Source organism: Melospiza melodia, chromosome 12 (assembly GCF_035770615.1).
Source record: "Melospiza melodia melodia isolate bMelMel2 chromosome 12, bMelMel2.pri, whole genome shotgun sequence".
Classification (NCBI taxonomy): domain Eukaryota; kingdom Metazoa; phylum Chordata; class Aves; order Passeriformes; family Passerellidae; genus Melospiza; species Melospiza melodia.
The window spans coordinates 14167759-14187469 of record NC_086205.1 but is presented as its reverse complement, the minus strand read 5'-3'; the positions used below and the strand labels follow the sequence as shown (position 1 = coordinate 14187469).

The following is a 19711-nucleotide window of genomic DNA, read 5'->3' as shown; positions in this document are numbered from 1 at the left end:
GAGGACTGAGCTGCTTCATTTTGTCTGTGAGTTTACCTACACTCTAAGGGAACATGCTTAATGAACAATTTAAATAATAAATTCTCATTTTTTTCACCACTTCATAGCACTACAGCCTCTTTACAAAGAGGAATACAGTTATTTTTACATGTCTCAGGGAGGAAGAAAGACACACAAAGCACCATAAAGACCACTCTGAAATTTGAGTTATAATATACAGCAAAGTGCCAGTCTTTCCACACTTAAAAAAACAGTTAAAAATCACTGTTCTTCAGTGTTATAAGAAAGGTTCTGCTCCTGCTAAGTTCAGGAAAGAATTCACACTTCAGAAGGATTAACAGGGGCATGAGGGAAGCAAACAAAAGGTTCCTAACTTGCCTCCTCTGATGGCACCAATCTAATGGCTGAGGCCAAAGTTTGTTTCTTACTTCACTTTCTCCTTCCAGCTAACAAGCTTAATTTACTAACTGTGCCAAGAGAAAGAACTGTTGCTTTATTAATGAATTTCCAAAAAATGCATGAAAAAATGGTTCTTAGCTTCCCTGGCAGTCACTGTGTAGACTGTGCAGCTGGCGCATTAAACTTCACCAATTTTTTTGCCAAATATTTTAGACAAGACTTTTTATAACGCATATTAGATGGCATAATTGTTAAAGCTTGTAATTGGTTGTTTTTTTCCTCAGCTCCTTTCCTCAAATTTAATAATGAATGGGGGTTTTGGCAGGGATTGGGTACATACAAAGAACAAACCATGAGTGTAAATGCTTTGAAGTAGTACAGGGAGTACTTTCCTGTCAATGACAAACTTGAGGAAAATTTTAAGTGCTCCTACATAGTGTCTAAAATGTTCTCAAAAGTAAAAAAAAAAAATTCTCCTCTTCCAGCAATTCCAAAAGTCTGAAACCAAAATGGTAATTTACTTACCAAAAAGAATAAAATGCAAGCATGCACTTGAAAAACTCAAATATTTGCCACCTAAAACTTTTACTGACAGAACACACTGCTGAAAGAACATAAAACACTTGTGCAGTGTAAAACTGACAATAGTAAAGCAAATCACAACCTGATCTGCCTCCACAACTGCCAAGATAATGTCAGTAAAACAGATACTCAGTCTGAAAGGAGCTCTTTCCACAACTGCTACAATCAATATTACCGCAACGTGAAAATTAGTTTCACTTGTACTTTCATTAGTCTGACATCATGTATTTCCTACAAAGATACTGCCACCATGAGTCAGGTCAGACATAAATCCCATTCAGCTTCTCACATTCGGAATTTATTCACCTAATATGGCTGTGTATCAGGAACTATCAAACTGCTGTGCTAAGCAAGAGATTCCTAAGTGCTTAGTGAGAGTCTATTAATTGCAATAAAATCTGAATAGTTAAAAAGAGGCATATTTAAGAGAAACAACATTTGTGACATTCTAAAATGTTATTGGCTGAACATTTCAGAAGAATATTATGGTGCTTTGCTAATGTCTGATTTTAGATAACCAGCACAGTATAGCATGAACAGGTAGGCGGCCACAATTCCACCTTCCAAACATTACCCAGGTTATAACCTGTCATCTGGAGGTGCTACAACTGCAATAAGCATTTAGCAACTTCTTAATATCATTTTAATGCACTGAACAGAACAATTCCGATATTCAATGTACCCCCGGGTCTGAATATTGAATACAAGCCAGGAAGTCATGTACAATTTAAAACCTGACTTTACATGGCAGTGTATGGCAAAAAGGCTTCACTGCTACACAGAGCTCATGCTAAATTCCAGTTGTAGTTGCCTTCTCAGTCAAGCACAAGCTCAGAACAAAGCCATAACAACCTCTGCTGGTTAAGCTGAACAGCTACACTAACACCTGTGCTTGGAGAAAGGAGAGAATCCTGAGCCCTATGAACTGCATGTAGGACTTCAATTAAAATACCTCCAACTCATGACTACATGGTCAGCTCTATCTACTTCTTTGATTGATGGCTGAAGACAGTGAAAAGAAACACTTTTAAATGCAATAAAATACGGATACTTCAATGCAAGAAACAGAAAAAACAAGAAAGGTACAGGACTAAGGCTACATCCAAAAGTTAATCCCAAAAGTTAATTTTCCAAGAGGAGCAAAGTGTAAGGGCATCCAATTGATCTAAAGCTACAGTGGTACTGAAACAGAACACTTAAAAAGAACAGTCATTCTCAACAGGCAACATGCCCTGACTCTATTCTTCATTTTTTCCTTCATTATTTTAAACATCAAAACCAGGCAAGGTGAGGGTGTGAACAAACAAACCTTTACAAAAATACACCAGACTACAACAAAATCCACTATACATTATAGGACTATAATTATTGCAGAAAAAAACCCCTCCCAGCTGTATGTAGAGAACTCAGGGTGGGCTGAGAACTGGAAAGGTACAGAAGGGTGGCACAAAACATCCCATGCTCACCTCTATCTCTCGGAGTTTGGCACGCTTTTCTTCGCTCATTTCTGAGTATTTGACTGATGACTTGGAGTCAGGCATTTCCTCTTTAATAGGGTTTGAATACATGTGCTGTTCTTCTGACTTAGAACTCTGTGTGTCTTCTTCATCTTCACTTTCTTCTTCTTGACTTTACAGAAAACACACAGAATTAACTAAGATGTCACAGATATCTTAAGTATATATGAAATGTACTATTTCTCTTACTTAGTCTCTAGGATTAGTTATTAGTTTTGAAATCTGTTAAGTTAAATTATGTAAGTCTGTAGCTACAAATTAGTCTCCATCTGTGAGACAGATCTTTCTCATTTAATTAACTGTTGGTTTTTATGATTCACACAATTTACAGTTTTCATAGAAACAGACTGCAGAAGAACTCATTAAATTTACAGTCATTAAATACATATCTATCTCAGCTACAAAAGGAAACCCACTCCTTCAGCAGAAGCTCTAAGCGCTGTAATGGTGCTTTCCAGGGATATTAGAATAATAACAGAATAACAATATTTACTACTTTTGCTTTTGGGAGATAACCCTGAGAGATGGCAGATACCCAAAATTATATTCCCAGGCTGGCCACTAGAGTGCTGCAGGACTCCATGCAATGCAGGAAGTATTTACAGCATTAACAGACCCTCTCAGCAAAGTAAAAGAGAACTCCAAACCACCTTCTGCTGGCATGGAGCCCATCAGCATCCAGTGAAACACCTCAGAACATGACTCACTGTGCTCTCTCAGCAGAAGAAAGAGTTTTAGATTCATTCATGTATACCTGACAGCAAGATTTCCATGCTATTATCTTAGCTCTTATTATTTGATGCTGAATTCTCAAATCAGCATAAATTCAATGATTATTGTTAGCAACTCTACCAAAAGATGTCATTTACCAGGTTAGAAAAAAATCATGGGAGCTGAAAGTATGCTGCACTAAAATCCTGAGTTTTCTCCATTTTCTTATTTTCCTACTTTCAAAATTTCATTGTTGTTCTACTCATGTAGTAAATAACATATATATCTTATAAGTAGTTCCAAAGACACTCAACATTAGATACATAAAAAAGTACGCTTTCATTAGAATGAAAAAGTATTTACTTTTGAATTTCCTCCTCCTCAGATTCTTCATGTTGGTCAAAAAGCTCCCATTTAGAAGTAGTAACGGCTACAAGAGACAGTAGGATAATTTTAACAACAAAAAAGCTACAACTTAATCTGAAAATTAGTATTTGTAACATAATTATAGTAAGACATACATAGTATATAACATACAATAAGAATTAGTGTGGTAAAATTTGCCAGCATCTAGCACTTTACAGAAATATTCAACCACCCCATTAGGAGAATGCTTATGATTCACAGAGCTATTAATTCCCACTGCATATCATATTCAGTAAATCCTTCAAAAGCAGACAAGCATTTGTCAGTTTGTAAAACATTATCTTTCAAACCAAGATTTAAAAAGACTGCCAGCCACATGCTCACATTTTTGTTGTTTGTTTTCAGTATTTATTCTTAATCAACAGGAATTTACTTTTAAAGGTTGATCAGTTATTGAAGTAGAATAACCATAACAGAACACACCATTTTCCTTTTTGGTTAAAAATTCAGTGAACAAGCTACAAGAGAAAATCCTACTATGTTACATGAATCCTATTATCATTTTAATACAGATCAGCTGAAAATAATCATTACATAAGTGACATTATGCTTTCAGTTTACTTCAGAAGAGATACTTTCAGAACTAACCTTGAGCTTCCAGTTCCGATTCATCCACTGCTTCCCACTTCGAAGGGGCAACCTTAAATATAGGTTCATTCTTTTTTGAGTCTTCAGCTGTATCCACTGGTGCAGAAAGGGACACAGAAAAATAGCTTAGAAAGCTTCTCAGAAGTTGAAACCAAAAAGTACTAAGATAACAGTCAGAACTAAACAATGAAACAGATTACACAATCTTAGTATTTGCAAAGCAAAGAAACCAGGGTTTAGATCTTGCAGGAACCTCCTGTGTTCCTGAAGCAATTACTATCCAAAGACAGTAGAGCATATTGAAATTAATCAACATTTTACAAAGTTCAATGCCAGATCAATTCTGGGCTGTATTTCTAAAAACTACACAGGAAGAAAAGATGCAAGACTGAAGAAGCAATCTGAAAGCTGAAACATTTCGTACAAGGAACTCCATCCAGATCATCATCCAGAGATTTAATTGGGACTCCATCCAGATCATCAATAGGAGCAGCATCAATAGGAATTCCATCCACATCTTCTAGTGGAGCACCATCGAGCTCTTCCTCAATGGGAGCACCATCAAGATCATCAGGTACTTCCTGAAAGCAAATAATAAGTCATTATTTCAAGCACAAATTTATATTGCTTTTCTTCACTTCCCCAATTATCAAATAATTTCTTTTTAAAGAAGCACTTTTATAAATACCAAAACCTCCAAAATACCTATCAACAATTTCTGCTAAGCAGTATAGTTGCTTATTGTAGAGAAAATAACACAACAATATCTTCCTTTAAAAAATTATAGGCAAAAACTTTAATTTGTCCACAATGTACTGGAAGCTTTCCAATATCTATATTCAAAAGAAGAGCTATTAAGTTGAGGTTTAGCTCAAAATCAATTAGATAAATCATACTTCCTTGATATGAAAGTTTCCCCAAGACCAGTAAAATGAACAACAGACACAAAGGGACCATTTAGCAAGAACACCAATTTAAGGAACACACAAATTATAAATACAGCTGTGTATTCTAACTTGTTAGGTACAGGCACTGTCCTTCATGTGTGTGTTCACCCTGCTTTTCCACTCCAAGAAATCAGCTTTAGTTAAATTATACTGCAGGTGTCCCTCCCACTGCTCTGAGAGGTATCTTTCCACAGAGTTACAAGGCCTGAAACTCCACTCAGAATTCAAAGACAGGTATTACAGAGCATTTCCAGCACAAAGGAAATTCCTGTCATTCTGCACTAGTCTTTGCTCTGAAACACTTTCACAATGTAACTCCACCACAGCACCTAATCTACAAGCAAGAAACACAAGAACAGAATAAACAGTATTTGCTTCTGAAAATGTTACACCTCTATTTAGGAGCAAGGACTTGGAAGAAAGAAAGGCTTATTCACCCTAAAAGAAAGAGCAAAAGAATCCTTGCCAGCTCTATTTTATATTAACACATTTATTCCCTGCCGTCTGCAGGCATCACTCCTGAGGTCACTCACCTCTGTTTCTTTATCTTCCATGATATTTACAAGTCCCAGGAAAATATTCTGTAGTTTGATCAGAAATGGTTCTGGATAGATTGCCCAGTCTTCCCATGCTCGGAAGCATGTCATCACCCGTTGCTAGAAGCAAGAGGAAAAAATAAATGCTAAAACATTTCTATTGAGAAATTTTATGTGATGGGAAAAAGATCACAGAGAACTACTACTGTGGGCAACTATTCTTAGGTAGTTCCATACTGAAGTATATTGCAACGATACCATACTGGGGAAGACTAGTAATTTTACAAACATACGTATATAGGAACTACATTTTAAGTAATCTCACTTGGGTTTCCTTTTCCCTATAAATTCCTGTTACATTATCCATTTTGGCTGTTGCCAGTTCTACCCTGACAGTAAATTTCATTCTGCCCCAATGTTCAAAGCAGGTGCCTCTACCAAATGTAAGAGAAGATATCTGTTAGTAAAATAAAATAACTAAAATTAACATTGGCTTATACATATTATTGAACTTAAATTGTGTTCCTACTTTCATTTTATTCAGCCTGGAGAAGAGAAGGCTCTGGGGAGACCTTAGAGCCCCTTCCAGCACCCAAAGTCACTAAAACACACCTGGAGAAGGATTTCTTACAAGGACAGGTACTGACAAGCAAAGGGGGGAACGGCTTTAAACAAAAAGAGGGTTGGCTTAGATTAGGTATTATCAAGAAATTATTCAGTGTGAAGGTGCTGTGGCAATGGCACAGGTTGCCCATGAAGCTGTGGCTGCCCCATCCCTGAAGTGTTCAAGGCCAGGCTGGATGGAGTTCTGAGCAACCTGGTTCAATGAAAGGTATTCCTGCCCATGGCAGGGGGCTGGAACAGCAGATCTTTAAAGTCCCTTCCAAAACCAAATCATTTTATCATTTTCCTTTTTAAAAAGCATATTTGAAAGATGTGTTTCAGTTCAAGTTTGACACACTAAATGTAACTGAAGATGTATATATATTAAAAAATCTTCCTCTCTTTAACATATAATTTAAGAAAGTTTTAAAACAGCAGATAACTAAAAATTGATTCTCAATCTAGAGCAATTGAGAGCAGAAGGAGGACAACCAGGATGAAGACCTTGATTCAGACAAACTAACTGCTCTGTAAGCTATGTATTTAAAGCTTCTGACTGAAAAACAAAAAGAAAAAAAGTGCAGAGACATCATGAAGAGAAAGACAGGGGTCAAGCATGAGAAGCAGAGAGCATTTGACCTCCAAAACCACTTTCAAGTACCCATGGTCAGACTGCTTATCAGAACTCTAAAATAAAGCCTGTCGCAAAAAATAAAAGTTTAGAAGTAACTTTATGCTGTTCTGCCCAGGAGCTTCTTTCCCACACTGAGCACTTGCACACAAGTTCACTTCTGAAATTGAAATACAGGTGGCCCTTCTTACTGTTTCTTACTGAACGGTAAGAAAGCTAGAAAGCCTTGTTTGCAATTCAAGTGATAGATTAGATATCCTCTCAACTCCACAACTGTAACCTACTGGTACACTTCAGGTGGCAGATGCTCATTTCCTTCCTTCACTGCAAGGATATCCTTGCAAAAGAGAAAACTTTTTAAAAATTATTATTTTAAAAGCCTAAATAGAGACCTTGATGTCTAAGCCATCTGATAGTATGTAATCTCTTGTGCAGGAACATCTATTTATGTGACTTCTATGTCATGTAAATAACAATGAAATACATACCTTGAAATTTTCAGACTGTAAATGGCCTTGTATTGTACGGTAAGTAGCATTGAGATCAGAGAATATCTGACATAATTTTGTTTCAAAACTAGAATTAAACATATACATTTCTTTAGTTAAACTTCGTAATATATGTTTTCTGGTCATACACAATTCATGAAAATACCTGGGACACAGGACTCAAAAGCACAATGTTCTGATCCTTATAGTAGCCATGAACTGAACTATAAAGCAAATATGATTACTATATATTAAATCACCTTGGACAACAACAGAACTGTGAAGGGAGATCTTCACATCTGCTGCAGTCTCTTTATACACCCTGGAAAGATTGGAGGACGATAAAAGGAGTTTTACAACCTTAAATAAAATGAAAGAATTGTCTCAAAATTCAATCTGTATTTTAAAAAAATCTTAGTTATACTTGTATTCTAATTTATTCAGTGAGGCCCTCAATGAAAGCACAGTGAGCAACAGTTGCCCGGCTTCCCTTGAGCTTCTCACAATGTGCAAAAAATAAACCAGCACAACACAGACACATTGCAACAGGAAACATCAATTGCAATCACTAGTTTTGTAACATGCTGAGTATTTCCCACCATGCTGCCCTAACATTAGAGAGACTCCAGGAACTAGACATAAACATTGAATATTACAAAGATACTGTCTCATGGACATTCTTCCTAAATTCTTCTCAGCAACTTAGAAATAAACTACATTAATATCCCTTTATAGCTTATTCAAGGTTTATGGAAAGTTACACCACACTAATTTTAATTAAAATAAATCTGCTAAAAAATGTACTTCTTTTCTTGAACTATCTGCTATAGCATATCTTGAATATTATCTACAGCTTTCTGTCAAGAGGCATTCTCACCTTTATGGAGCTCCATGTAAAGGGTCCCTTGCATAGGGCACATACATTTTTTGCATTACCAACATGCTACATCTTACACATTTTCATGCAAACAGATATAAATATCATCAGTCTGTAATAGCAGTAGCACAGAAAAGTCTGAATTTCCCACAACCACGTTTATCCAGAGATGTACATACAGAGATGAATATAAGAGGGTTTTTTTTAACAGCCAACCACCTAAAATATACTTACAATTTTCTATAGTAGGAAGCATTGGCAACTTTAGCTGAAGAGTTGTATAACACATCCGACACTAGATACAATCTTGCAATCTACAATAAAAATGGTCAAATTAAGGTAAGTCCAATTTAAATTTTTCTGAAAATAAAAACCTTTTTTACTGAAAGAATACAAGACAGTTTAAACTATCTAATGAGAATTAAGTGTAGCACAGCTATATTATTAATGAACATGTTAAGAGGCAATTATGCCCCTGTAATGCTGTAGAGTACTAACTACTGTAACATATCACCACAGCACTACAAAGGAGAATCATGGCATTCCTCTTTTAATTTTCTCATTTGAATAGATCATTTCACTCATCTTAATTTCACAGTAAGGCAGAGTATTACTTACAAGCAACTTCAGTAAGAATAAAAAATATGTAACAAAATTCCACAGGAAGAGATGATACTAGAATTCAAGACCACACTTCAGTACAAAATCTCAACACTACCTGAAACTTATGAAATAATGCTTGTAAATTACATATACATGCTGCTAAGTGAGCTCTGCCCCCAAAATACAAGATTATAGAAAATCTCCACACCTTCTTAGGAAGAGGAGTCTTGAGGATGGACAGGGACTCTGTAATGCAGTCCACAATTTCTTCAGCAGCTTCTGCATTATTTAGACAGAAGACCATTGCATCACCAATGTCATTCTTCCGAGGTGTTAACCCACGCAGGATTTCCTCTAGTTTGTCCCTCTGTCTGAAATACCAGGAATTTTAATACTTTCAATATGAAATGAAAAGTACTTTTGTGAATTTCCATTTAACAATGTTTATTTTGTTTTTCCATCTTTAGGAGAAAAGCAATTTTCAATATTTTTATATTCTTTTGCTTGAGTTCTTTAAGTGGTTCATGAATTTATATGTCCATATTACATAAAGTGCAAAAAATTCTCACTCAAGTCTTGATTACATACAGAAATTAAGGAAAAATACCTAAGAAATAACTTAATTAAGCACATCAGTATCACTAATAAAGTAATTCTCTTTCTGGATTTAGTTTAGGTTCAAATCAAATGGATAAATCTAAAGCATGCAAGTCATTTCTGCTACAAAATAAGAAACACTAGATTCAGAAAGTAAACAACTGCTTCACATTTTCCCTGACCTCCATATGAGAGAAATTTTTTAAAATAATCTTTTTCTGAGCCTTTCTAAAAGAAGGTATAAGAAACAAACTGTGTATTAAAACCTACAGAAGCATGACTGTTGTGGTAATTATGATGAGAAGAATAAAACAGAAAAAAAATTCCACATGTTAGTAACACATTTGTAACAACAACAGCAAAATTAGGAAAAGCAAATCTCTATTTCCAGTGCCACAGCCACCCCCAGTATACGTCAAAGCAAAGAACTCTGATGATCTCTCTCTTCCTGTTTATTAACAACAGCTCCCAATTTTAATTTCTGATGAACAGTATCAGTAAGTTTAAGATTACAGCAACAGTTTAGTTTGTGAGGTCCTAACAATGTTGAGAAAGATGCTACATATCCTCAGCTACAGACAGCAGCAGAAAAAGGGGAAAAACTCTCATCTTCCTAATCCCTTTCAAATTAAGCGTTCATAACATTGGAATGAAAGGTTCAGTGATGACAAAGCTAACCAAATCAAGAATGTATCAGCTACAGGTATGATCAGAAACACTGAGGTGAAGAGACACTTACTCAGACACGTACAGAATACTATGACAAGTATGACAGCTCAGGGGATGACACCTCAGAGCTACAAAACCACAAAGGACAAACCCAGGTAGCCCTGCTATCAAGGCAGCACCATCCATCAATGGTGGTACTTACTCTTCCTTGAGTGCACCCTTCTTGTTTGGTTCCTCCACAAACGCTTCTGTTTCCTGCTCTTCTGACATCCCATGCAAGTATGGGTTCAACGGTGGTGGCCTCCAGAAGGATCCATTTTTGAACATGCGGAAATCTTCCGTCCTCCACTTGGTTGGAGCGTCCCCCTGTGAAAAAAAACAGAAGTATTTTTACTTGGTGTTATTTCACTTCACTATGCTTGAAGCTATGAACTATTATGAAAATTCTACTTGCCTGAAGAATTGAATAAAGCTTCCATCTGTAATACACATGGGCTGGAGTCTGGTTTTCAAATAAAAACCTAAACCAAAGAGCAAAGAAAATACATAGAGCATATTACAAATCTTGAACTGACAAAAATTTAAAGGAAACAATAACAAAAACCCCAACCAAACCCTGTTCAGAATCCCACCTCAGCTGCAGAGAGAACACAAGGAGCTAAAATCATGTACACCCACAGCACAGTCAGGCAGAACATGTGCAACTGCTCCACACACTCATACACATACACACGCATGCAATGTGCAGAGAACAGAGCTCCCCAAAGGCACAGCACTGCTCAGAACTCAAGAGCAGAACAAAGAGGGTCAGAAAGAACAACGGTGCAACCTCACAGCAAAGCAGAAGAATCATCAGTACAGACACTACAGGAGCAGCTGCAGCCTCAGCACAAGTGATGCAGGAGTTTGCAGTTACATAGTGAGGTCATCAAATACTAAATGACTTGAAGTTTTCCACCAGTAAATTGTCTAGCAGAGCACTGGCAACATCTGATGGAGGGTGTGGGGACAAGCAGCCCATTTTTAATGGCCAGGATATTTTTCACCTGCATACCTTCTCACTTTACATATAAAAATCATAATGAAGCACTTCAAATTTACTGCAAACAAAACACTGCTAAAAAGTCATTTAACATTTCCCTCAAAACCTTTTTTGAGAGACTGCACTTCATAAGAAATTTAGAAACTGGTCCTTTTGTATTCCATTAAGGACAAGTGCTCAAAATTCTCAAAACTTCCCTATGTCAGCTGAAGTTTAATTGTATTTTAATTGACATATAAGAAAAATTACTCCCAGCTCTTGCTAAAGGTTACAAAATAGGCTCCAGGAAGAGTAGACCTCACATTGGGTTTTTCTGTTTGGGGGAGGAGGGGGATTTTTTTCTTTTTTTAGAGCATATGCTACTGCTTCAACTGACTGTGAATCCCTCAAAAGACTATGTGTTAAATAGCATTTATTAAAATATATAGAAATTTATTACATAGTGAGTGTACTATTGTACTTATTTGTATGTACACATTAGTAACAATTGGAATAAAAGTGTGTTCTGCCTTATAAAAGGATTGTACAGCCATAGGTGTGATTTGTAAAGTTTGCATCTGCACACAAAGAGAGACCCAGCAGAAGTCAGTCTTATTAGTATTTGGAGAATGCAGAGTGTTAACAAGAGTGAAACCAGCAGGTGTTATTTGCAAGGGAAGCAATGCAATAAGCACCTGAACATTGGGTTGTTGATTTCTCGGTTCATGATCATGGCTTCGAACATGGGCCCTTCCCGAACCACAAACTCTATCATTCGATGGATCAAAGCGAGCAAATTCCTACAACAACAACACAGTTAAAGAAAAATTGATTCAGACCTAACACTATATAAAACTACACTCCACCTAAGATACTACAACTGTGCAGGAGATTATTTTGCTGTATTGTTAAGAAATCTGCATAAAAGGTAAGGCAACATGGAACATATTATAGCTTTGCATCACAGACACGGGCATTCTAAAAATCAAACCATGCCTAGCAGTGGTGGAGTAAGAATTTAAGAGACCTCCTTCCTGAATTTCCATGTCTTAGCCTACAACCATGTCTCGCTTAGCAGAAACCTGACACACAAATATGGGCACGTGAGCACCAAAGTACAATTAGCTATCAAAAACTAAGCCCTCATCTACATTGTCTAGAAGTAAGACTGAAGTGTTAGCTGAAGTTCCACAGGGGAACAAGTGGCTGAATATTCTGCTCAAAATAAAACACACATGCTTCTGAATGTTCAATACAATCTGAATTCAGCTTTCAAAGTATTCAAGTATGAAAGGAAAAGCAAATAGCCTTCTTGATGCAAAACAGGGCAATGTATTTATTAAATTTAGATCTTATCTTTTTGGTCAAGACTCGATTACTGGCATAGAACAAAACTGTCCATTCTTTTGTGTCATAGCATCCCATGTTCCCTCCCTCAGACACACAACAGAACTAAATCACAATTTAAAAAAAATAAAAATCTGTATTCCTTCATTCAGCACTACATCCTGAGACAGGCAAGAAGTGGATGTGAAGTGCACATTTTTCAATGTAGAGTCACTTCTAACCATGCTAACAGGAGACAGTCAGAAAAGCTTTATCAAAAACAGTGATAGCCAGTTTCCACCCCTTTGGGGTTTTATGGAAACAGTGTCCTGAGTTTTTAAAATAGATTACCTACACATGCCAAAAGCTTCACAGTACGTGTCCTTTGAATGTGATGCAAGCCCAAAAAATACAGATTTTTGCATTTTTAAATTTCTTAGATGCAACAAATGAGTATTGGATTTTTACACGTAATTCATTAGATTTCCATATAGCACTTTTTAAATGACTAAAATTCCATAAATTTTACATTGTAAAGTTGCAGAATTTTCTATTACTTCTTAGCACTGAAGTGACTATTTTCTACCATGAGTATTACAAGTTCTGCCACAGATATAATGCACTAGATTAAAAAAAAATCAACTTAAAAAATAGTAATAATAGAATAGTAATAAAATCCTACCCCAGCCATCTGCAAGTGCTCTTTTAAGCCATCTAGCACTGAATCTACATTTGCCTTAAATATTACACAAATAAAATCAAACAGCTACCAGTTCAATTTTCCTGTCTGCTTTTTATAATCCCAGAAACACTGCAAAGAGGAGATAGTTTCATCAATTCTGTAGCCATTTTATTTACAGCAGTCTTCTGAAAGTCTGAACAGCCAGACTCTTCTTGTTATATGAACTGTATTTGAAAACATCAGCAAGAAACAAATCTACAATAGCTTTCAAGCCTCTGAGCTATAACAGCATTCATTTATTTTAAGGCAAATCCAGTGTGATCACTTCTGGCTTCCTGCAAATCATCACTGGTTTTCATCTAATTTTTCCTTCATCAAATAAAATCTAGTTGTGTATGAGCAGCTTATGCTTGAAGAAGAACATCTGCTTCATAAGACCTCCAATGTATGAAAATAGATTCAGCTCATCCCATATCTGAAATGCTACAGGCATTTTGGTATGCAAGATGTGACTACTTGGAAGTGAATTTCTCAAAAAAAAATTGATTATACATACTCAAGCTTTGCTGTTTACTAAGAACAAAGAGATGTGGAAAATAGTATTGAAAATTTCTAATCAAAGGAGAATAATTAAACCTATTATCCCACTGAAGTCAGTCAAAATTTCTGCATGATGGGATGCACTGAGTAAGGAATGGTCTTAGCAATTATCACTGACAACTTCCAAAATCAGCAGGAAAAGAATTATTAGAAGTGTTTTCAAATACAATTCATTTAACGTGAGTTCTTATCATGCAGGCTTTTAAAATGCTACAGTAAATAAAATGGACATGGAAAATTAAAAATTTTTCTCTGCCAGCTACTCTGTGAGCACTGTACAGTTTTACAAGTACTTGTTCTGCTACTCAGTATGTTTCTCAAATCAAGACTCCTGTTTGGTCGCCCCAATTATTCAAGTTTCTACCCAACAAAAATTGTACTGTCTTAAAATTCCATCAAAAATGCAGTACATTGGACATTTACTGCCAAGTTTGTTAATGCACAACAACCAGCTCAGAAATCTCCTTCTTCCCCCTCCCCCCACACGAAAAAAAGAAAAAAGGGACTTTGTGACAATTAAGACAGTGTAGTAAAAAACCCATAGTGCATTATTTTAAAAGGTCATTTAGCTTAAGTTGGCCAACAAAAAAAGGTTTTTCAGTTATAATAAAACCACATTTATTGGAGCCGATCGTACCAATGTCTGGTCAAAAACTGTATACTTTCCCAATCCATCCCATGATGTTTTCCTGGTCCCCCGCTGCCGCAGACAGTTCAGCTGGTGTTGCTCACCAAGGCCAATGTCAAAGAGAATTTGGTAATCTTTTGTGCTTCTTTACTTTTAAAACAGTGTTGTGTTCCTATGTTTGGGAAAAGGCTTTAGCTTAACTGAGCAAGAGTATACCTAGACTAGCGTGAAGATAGGAACAGTGATGGGGACCAAAATGGAAAAATATTCTTGCAATAATACAAAAGTGACAAAAATTATTAACTGCTACAATTAAAAAAATAGCAGAATCAAAACTGAACTGGCCTCAATGGAACTGGTTAAAAAATGAACATGTCAAAAAAAAAAGGGAAAGAAAAAAGAAAGAAAAAAAGAAAAAAACCCAAGGAAAAAAAAAAAATCCCACAGCTGCATCCCCATATGCAGAGGTTAATGTCAGGACTTAGGCTGCATCTGTAAGACAGTGTTTCACCCTAGTGTTCACTCACAAAATTACCCAGCATCACTTTCTAGGGATCAAATTAAATGCAAAAGATAATTACTTAAGTCTACCCTCAAAAAAACCCCAAAAACAGTTAATAAGACAAGAATAGTTAGACTGCAAACCACACACATTTCTTTTAACTGTTATAAAATAACCATTGCTCAGTCAAGCCATTACCTTTTCCACAACATCACCATTTTTCTTTAAAATTCCGAAGGGGAAATTTTCTATATTTAGATCAGTAATAATAAAGAAAAACATGTACCTTTCTGTTGGGATAACCACTTTGACTATGGCTTGCGACAGAGTCTGTATATGAAGTCACATCAGATAATAAACATAGAATATGTGAGTATTGTTAACAAGTAACAAGCAAAAATATACATATGCAATGAAAATACTACACATCTATCACAAACTTTGCAGGCAATCACTGCTGTGAAGTTATAACTAAGCAATTACACAAAATTCAAATGGTTGTGGCAGTGAACCATGAAGGTTCACCAATTGCAAAGTATCAGAACATTCCTGTCAGAATGTACATTGAGGCACTGAATAGGAACTATGCTGAATATATAAGAAAGGAGTTCTTACGTTTATGAAAAGATTCTAAACTATTTGACTTGGATCACGTTGGTATTACTTTATTCCCAAGTCTTACAAAAAACAGCCCTGGCATTAAAGTGTCATTCAAAGAATCAATAAATTCTTACAAATGTAAATCAAGTTGGTTTGTGATTTCAAGATACTTACCCTTTTATCAGCTAATATTCCACAAAAAGAAAAGTTTGAAAACTGACTCCATAAGTAGCATAAAATACTTACTCAATGTCCAGATTAATTACCTTCTATACAAAATACATCAACTCTTCTAGGGTAAAAATAATGCTACCCAAATTAAAATGTAGGATTTTCTATAAGGAAAACAATTTAGATACTGCAATTTGGCAGCCAAGAAAATGGGGGGACGTAGGAGAAAAAAATCCAGGGAGCCTGGAGGGGGAAAATGATAGCCAGATTTTAAGCAGCACTAAATTAACCAAGAGCCAATATATTGTACCCTAACACAGACATGAAACAGAGCTTCAGGAATTAAGTAGGTTCCCTTGGGCTACAGCAGGGAGCCAGATTTTGCAGGCTAAGGGCTGCCAAAGTCAGCCTGAACAATGCAAATCTATGAAGCCATTGAAATACTGTCACAGATGTAGTATTTAACAATGAGATACGGCCCAGGGTACTGTAAGTTACCTTCTCAAAATCCTCCTTGTTTTTTGGTGGTGGTAGCATTGGAGCATTGGGATTCTTCAACCTCTCCCTAGGCTGGGCATTGAAGGGCAGTCCTGACGGGGGCGGCGGCAGGGTGTGCTCCATCATGGAGGGCGGAATGTAGATGGGATGTGGTGGGATAGGAACAGCTTTGCCCCAGCCCAGCTTCATTTCAAACGACATTATCATCTTGCCTGAAAATGTGAAAAAAAACCCCTTCATTACCATGTTATAAACGGGTTCTGCATCACTTGGGATTTCCCCTTGCTAAGTGCAACATTTAGGTTTGCCGGCCACTGTTTACCTTTTGCTTACATTGTTGATTACTGTTACTAGATCTATCAGACTACAACACAGGCTAATGAAGGCCTATTACACAAAATGTTTTATTAGTCTTCCCCTAATGTCTGTCTTCAGGACACTACAGTACACAATTACTATTGTTTGGCAATATTCAGCTGCCAGTAGAACAGTCAAGTGTAAACTCACTACTGGTGTGGTATCTACTGGAGTTACAGAACACATCTCACTTGGCTGATAAAACAACCTGAAAATGTGCTTACAGTCTGCAAAGATAATTACAGCCCTGAACTGAGAAATCTGTTTACCATTTAAATTCTTCAATGCTCTTTCAGCATCTCTTCTGTTCATAAAGGCAACAAAGCCACAATTTCTTTCTCTTGCTCTTTCTTCATCAGTTCTTGGCCACATAATTTTAACACTCGCTAATGGTCCAAAGCGGCCAAATTCTTGACATAACATCTCTTCATTCATCTACATGAAAAAGAGGTAAAAATTAACATTTTGCCACTGTAATTCTGTGACAGCTGTTTGCATTATTGTCCAAATGTCAAAATTTTCATTTTTTTTTTTTGACATAACATAACTTCACTGATAGCTCCCCAATGCAATCTACTGCAGAAACAAGAATCTAAAAAATTGCACTTTTAACTGAGCACGCTCAAATGCCTAAGGTATGATCCACCTCGCTTAGGGATATCAATGGAAAAAGAATTTTAACTGAGCTAGAGATTGGTAGTCTAAACTTGAACTTTGCAGCATTATATTCAGAGCACTTATTCCAATGAATATTGCAAAAAAATTTGTCTGGGCCCAAAAATGCCAACACTGCACTCCCTGGCCCCAAACTCACCTGAGGATTGATGTTTCCCAGATACAAGTTTGTTGTGCTTGGATCTCCAACATCATGTGACCCTGGTGCATAATCATCCAGTACTAAAATACAGGAAAACAACAAACAAAAAAAGAAGTCATAATCTCTGCTATGCATTTAAACGACAACATTAAATTGAGTAAGAAAAGAATCTGTATTACCACCAGACGATCTGTTTCTTCTTGAAGGAGCATCCACTGAATATAGAGAAGAAAAATATGTACAATTTAGTCTACAAATCTTGTAGCCCAGACTAACATAAAAAATAACATCTACTTACTTGAACGCCGCTGCCCATCTGAGTCAGACTGGGGTGGTTCAAAACGACTCAATCTACCTTTTGTTTTGTGCCTTTCATCACGCTCCTCCTGGATTCTAAGAAGCAAGTTTAAAGTCAGCAACAACTTAAAACCATTCTGAAGTTTTTATTTTAAAATTTTGAGTTGACTAAACAATTATGAGAATTTTCAATATGAAACAATGAGTTTGTTAGAACTTCCAAGTTGCCAGTATGTCTGAACTTCTGTTTCATCAACTGGAATATATCTACCAGAATCATTCCAGCTGCATGCTTCCTCATTCATATTGTCAGGGTATTTCATTCTCAAACAAAACTGGAAATAAGAACTGTGCTCTGAAAAAGTGACTCCAATTCCACATCCAACTGCCAGAGATCCACAGACCACTCAAGTGACTTTTCAAGATGCACACAACTCCTCAGTGTCTAGTTATGCTTCCAGCTTTTCTAAGCCTTACTCAGAGGCACATCCACATGACTATTTCCAGAATAAACTGGATTTCATCTCAGTTTCTAACTCTGAGGACAGTACTCACAAGTATTTGGTGCCCTGCAGTCTGGCCTTAAATCCGGATATGAAGATAGTGAATCCCAGGATACAGGGATGTTCCTTCAACTCATTTACACCAACTAAGGAACATGCAGCAGTGAGGCTCAGGCACTCCTCACAAAAGCCACATGTGGGTTTAGAATGTTGTACCTACTGCTTTCTAATGCACAGAGATTCACTAGCAGCAGGATAAACAGATGGCACTCAGCTGCTCTTTGTTGTATTCCAACACATATGGAAGTGAAACAATCTGCTTTTTCAAGCATTATCCAACTTGCTTTTAATACTATCTAAGTTGAAGTCTCTAGACTTGAAGCACAATTCTTATTTCTGCATTATACAAAAGCTCAGCCTTCTCCTACAAATTCCTCTGGATACAGTTTAGAAACACTGACAAAGCTCACTCTTGTCAAGAGTGACAGACATTTCATACTGCACCAATCTCTCTGCTACACCCCTGTAGTGGGCAGGTTTTGGTAGTGGGGGGATACAGGGGGGGGCTCTGTGAGAAGCTGCCAGAAGCTTCCACGATGGCAGATAAAGCCAACACCAGCCAGCTCCAAGATGGACCCAACAATGGCCAAGCCCATCAGCAATGGCAGTGATTAAGCCTAGTTAAGTTCTTTTAAGCTAATTAGCTATACCATTTCCCAAGTATTTGTGGAAGAAAAAAAATAAAAACCTTCCTTTGAAGACAACTTAGCAAGAATGATCTTAAATACTGGCAAGGCAAAAACCCTGGACTTTGTTTATTTACAGTAAAAACTAGCAAACTTACTGCTTTAATTCTTCTTTAAAAAGTTCCAAATTACTCTTTTTCTTTTCCTTCTCTCCTTTCTTCAAAGGCTAAAATTAAAGATATACAAAACAACATTTCAGAAGACAAAATGAACAGAATTAAAAATAACATAACAAAACCATAGATAATTTCCATGCACATTTTACCCACAGCTTTCAAACCAAGTAACTACAGGAGAAAAAAAACAATGAAAAAAAACCAAAACAACAACCAAACAGACTTGAAACATTCAGACTGAGCGCTATCAAACACAAAGCTAGAAAATAAAAATTCAGAATAGTTGAAAAAAAAATTTGTTACTTCTCATTCTCACAATGCAGCACATATGATCAAACACTCTCTCTACGACATAAACATTTAAAATAACTGTGAGGTATTTTGTCACTTTGTTCCATTTGGAAACTAGGATGCTGACTACACCCCTAGCATACCATCATGCTCTAATGAATTTGATAGATGTGTGTGCATATATATGTAAATTGTTTTACATATATATTTTCAATTATTTTATCTACAAACATTCTACTTGAAAAGAATTTCCTTCTCTTGCTTCCCTTTGGATGTAAATATAGTCTGAAAAAACAGTTACTTTAAATAGTTCAAGATCCTCAGGAAAAGCTCTTGAATGATGAAGAATATGGATACTGCAATATATTTTTTTTTAACAGTA

General features: G+C 36.4%; 1 protein-coding gene across 13 annotated transcripts in view; it reads right to left on the bottom strand.

Annotated features, from left to right (window-relative positions):
• The window catches only part of U2SURP (U2 snRNP associated SURP domain containing), an 87152-nt gene that overhangs the window by 9832 nt on the left and 57609 nt on the right, over window positions 1–19711 (bottom strand). For 9 of the 13 annotated variants that reach the window (XM_063166914.1, XM_063166923.1, XM_063166920.1 and 6 more), the window contains 18 exons: window positions 19021–19088; window positions 17675–17769; window positions 17556–17591; window positions 17374–17456; window positions 16829–16994; window positions 16203–16414; window positions 15220–15263; window positions 11891–11995; window positions 10629–10695; window positions 10377–10540; window positions 9117–9279; window positions 8540–8619; window positions 7429–7516; window positions 5704–5826; window positions 4648–4804; window positions 4224–4319; window positions 3573–3639; window positions 2448–2610 (listed from right to left, as the gene is read on the bottom strand). In XM_063166914.1, the coding sequence (XP_063022984.1) occupies window positions 2448–2610; window positions 3573–3639; window positions 4224–4319; window positions 4648–4804; window positions 5704–5826; window positions 7429–7516; window positions 8540–8619; window positions 9117–9279; window positions 10377–10540; window positions 10629–10695; window positions 11891–11995; window positions 15220–15263; window positions 16203–16414; window positions 16829–16994; window positions 17374–17456; window positions 17556–17591; window positions 17675–17769; window positions 19021–19088 (1977 nt within the window). Of the gene's footprint in view, window positions 1–2447; window positions 2611–3572; window positions 3640–4223; window positions 4320–4647; window positions 4805–5703; window positions 5827–7428; window positions 7517–8539; window positions 8620–9116; window positions 9280–10376; window positions 10541–10628; window positions 10696–11890; window positions 11996–15219; window positions 15264–16202; window positions 16415–16828; window positions 16995–17373; window positions 17457–17555; window positions 17592–17674; window positions 17770–19020; window positions 19089–19711 lie in introns of those variants that run through there. The other 4 variants (XM_063166915.1, XM_063166925.1, XM_063166913.1 and 1 more) reach the window with 2 other exon arrangements.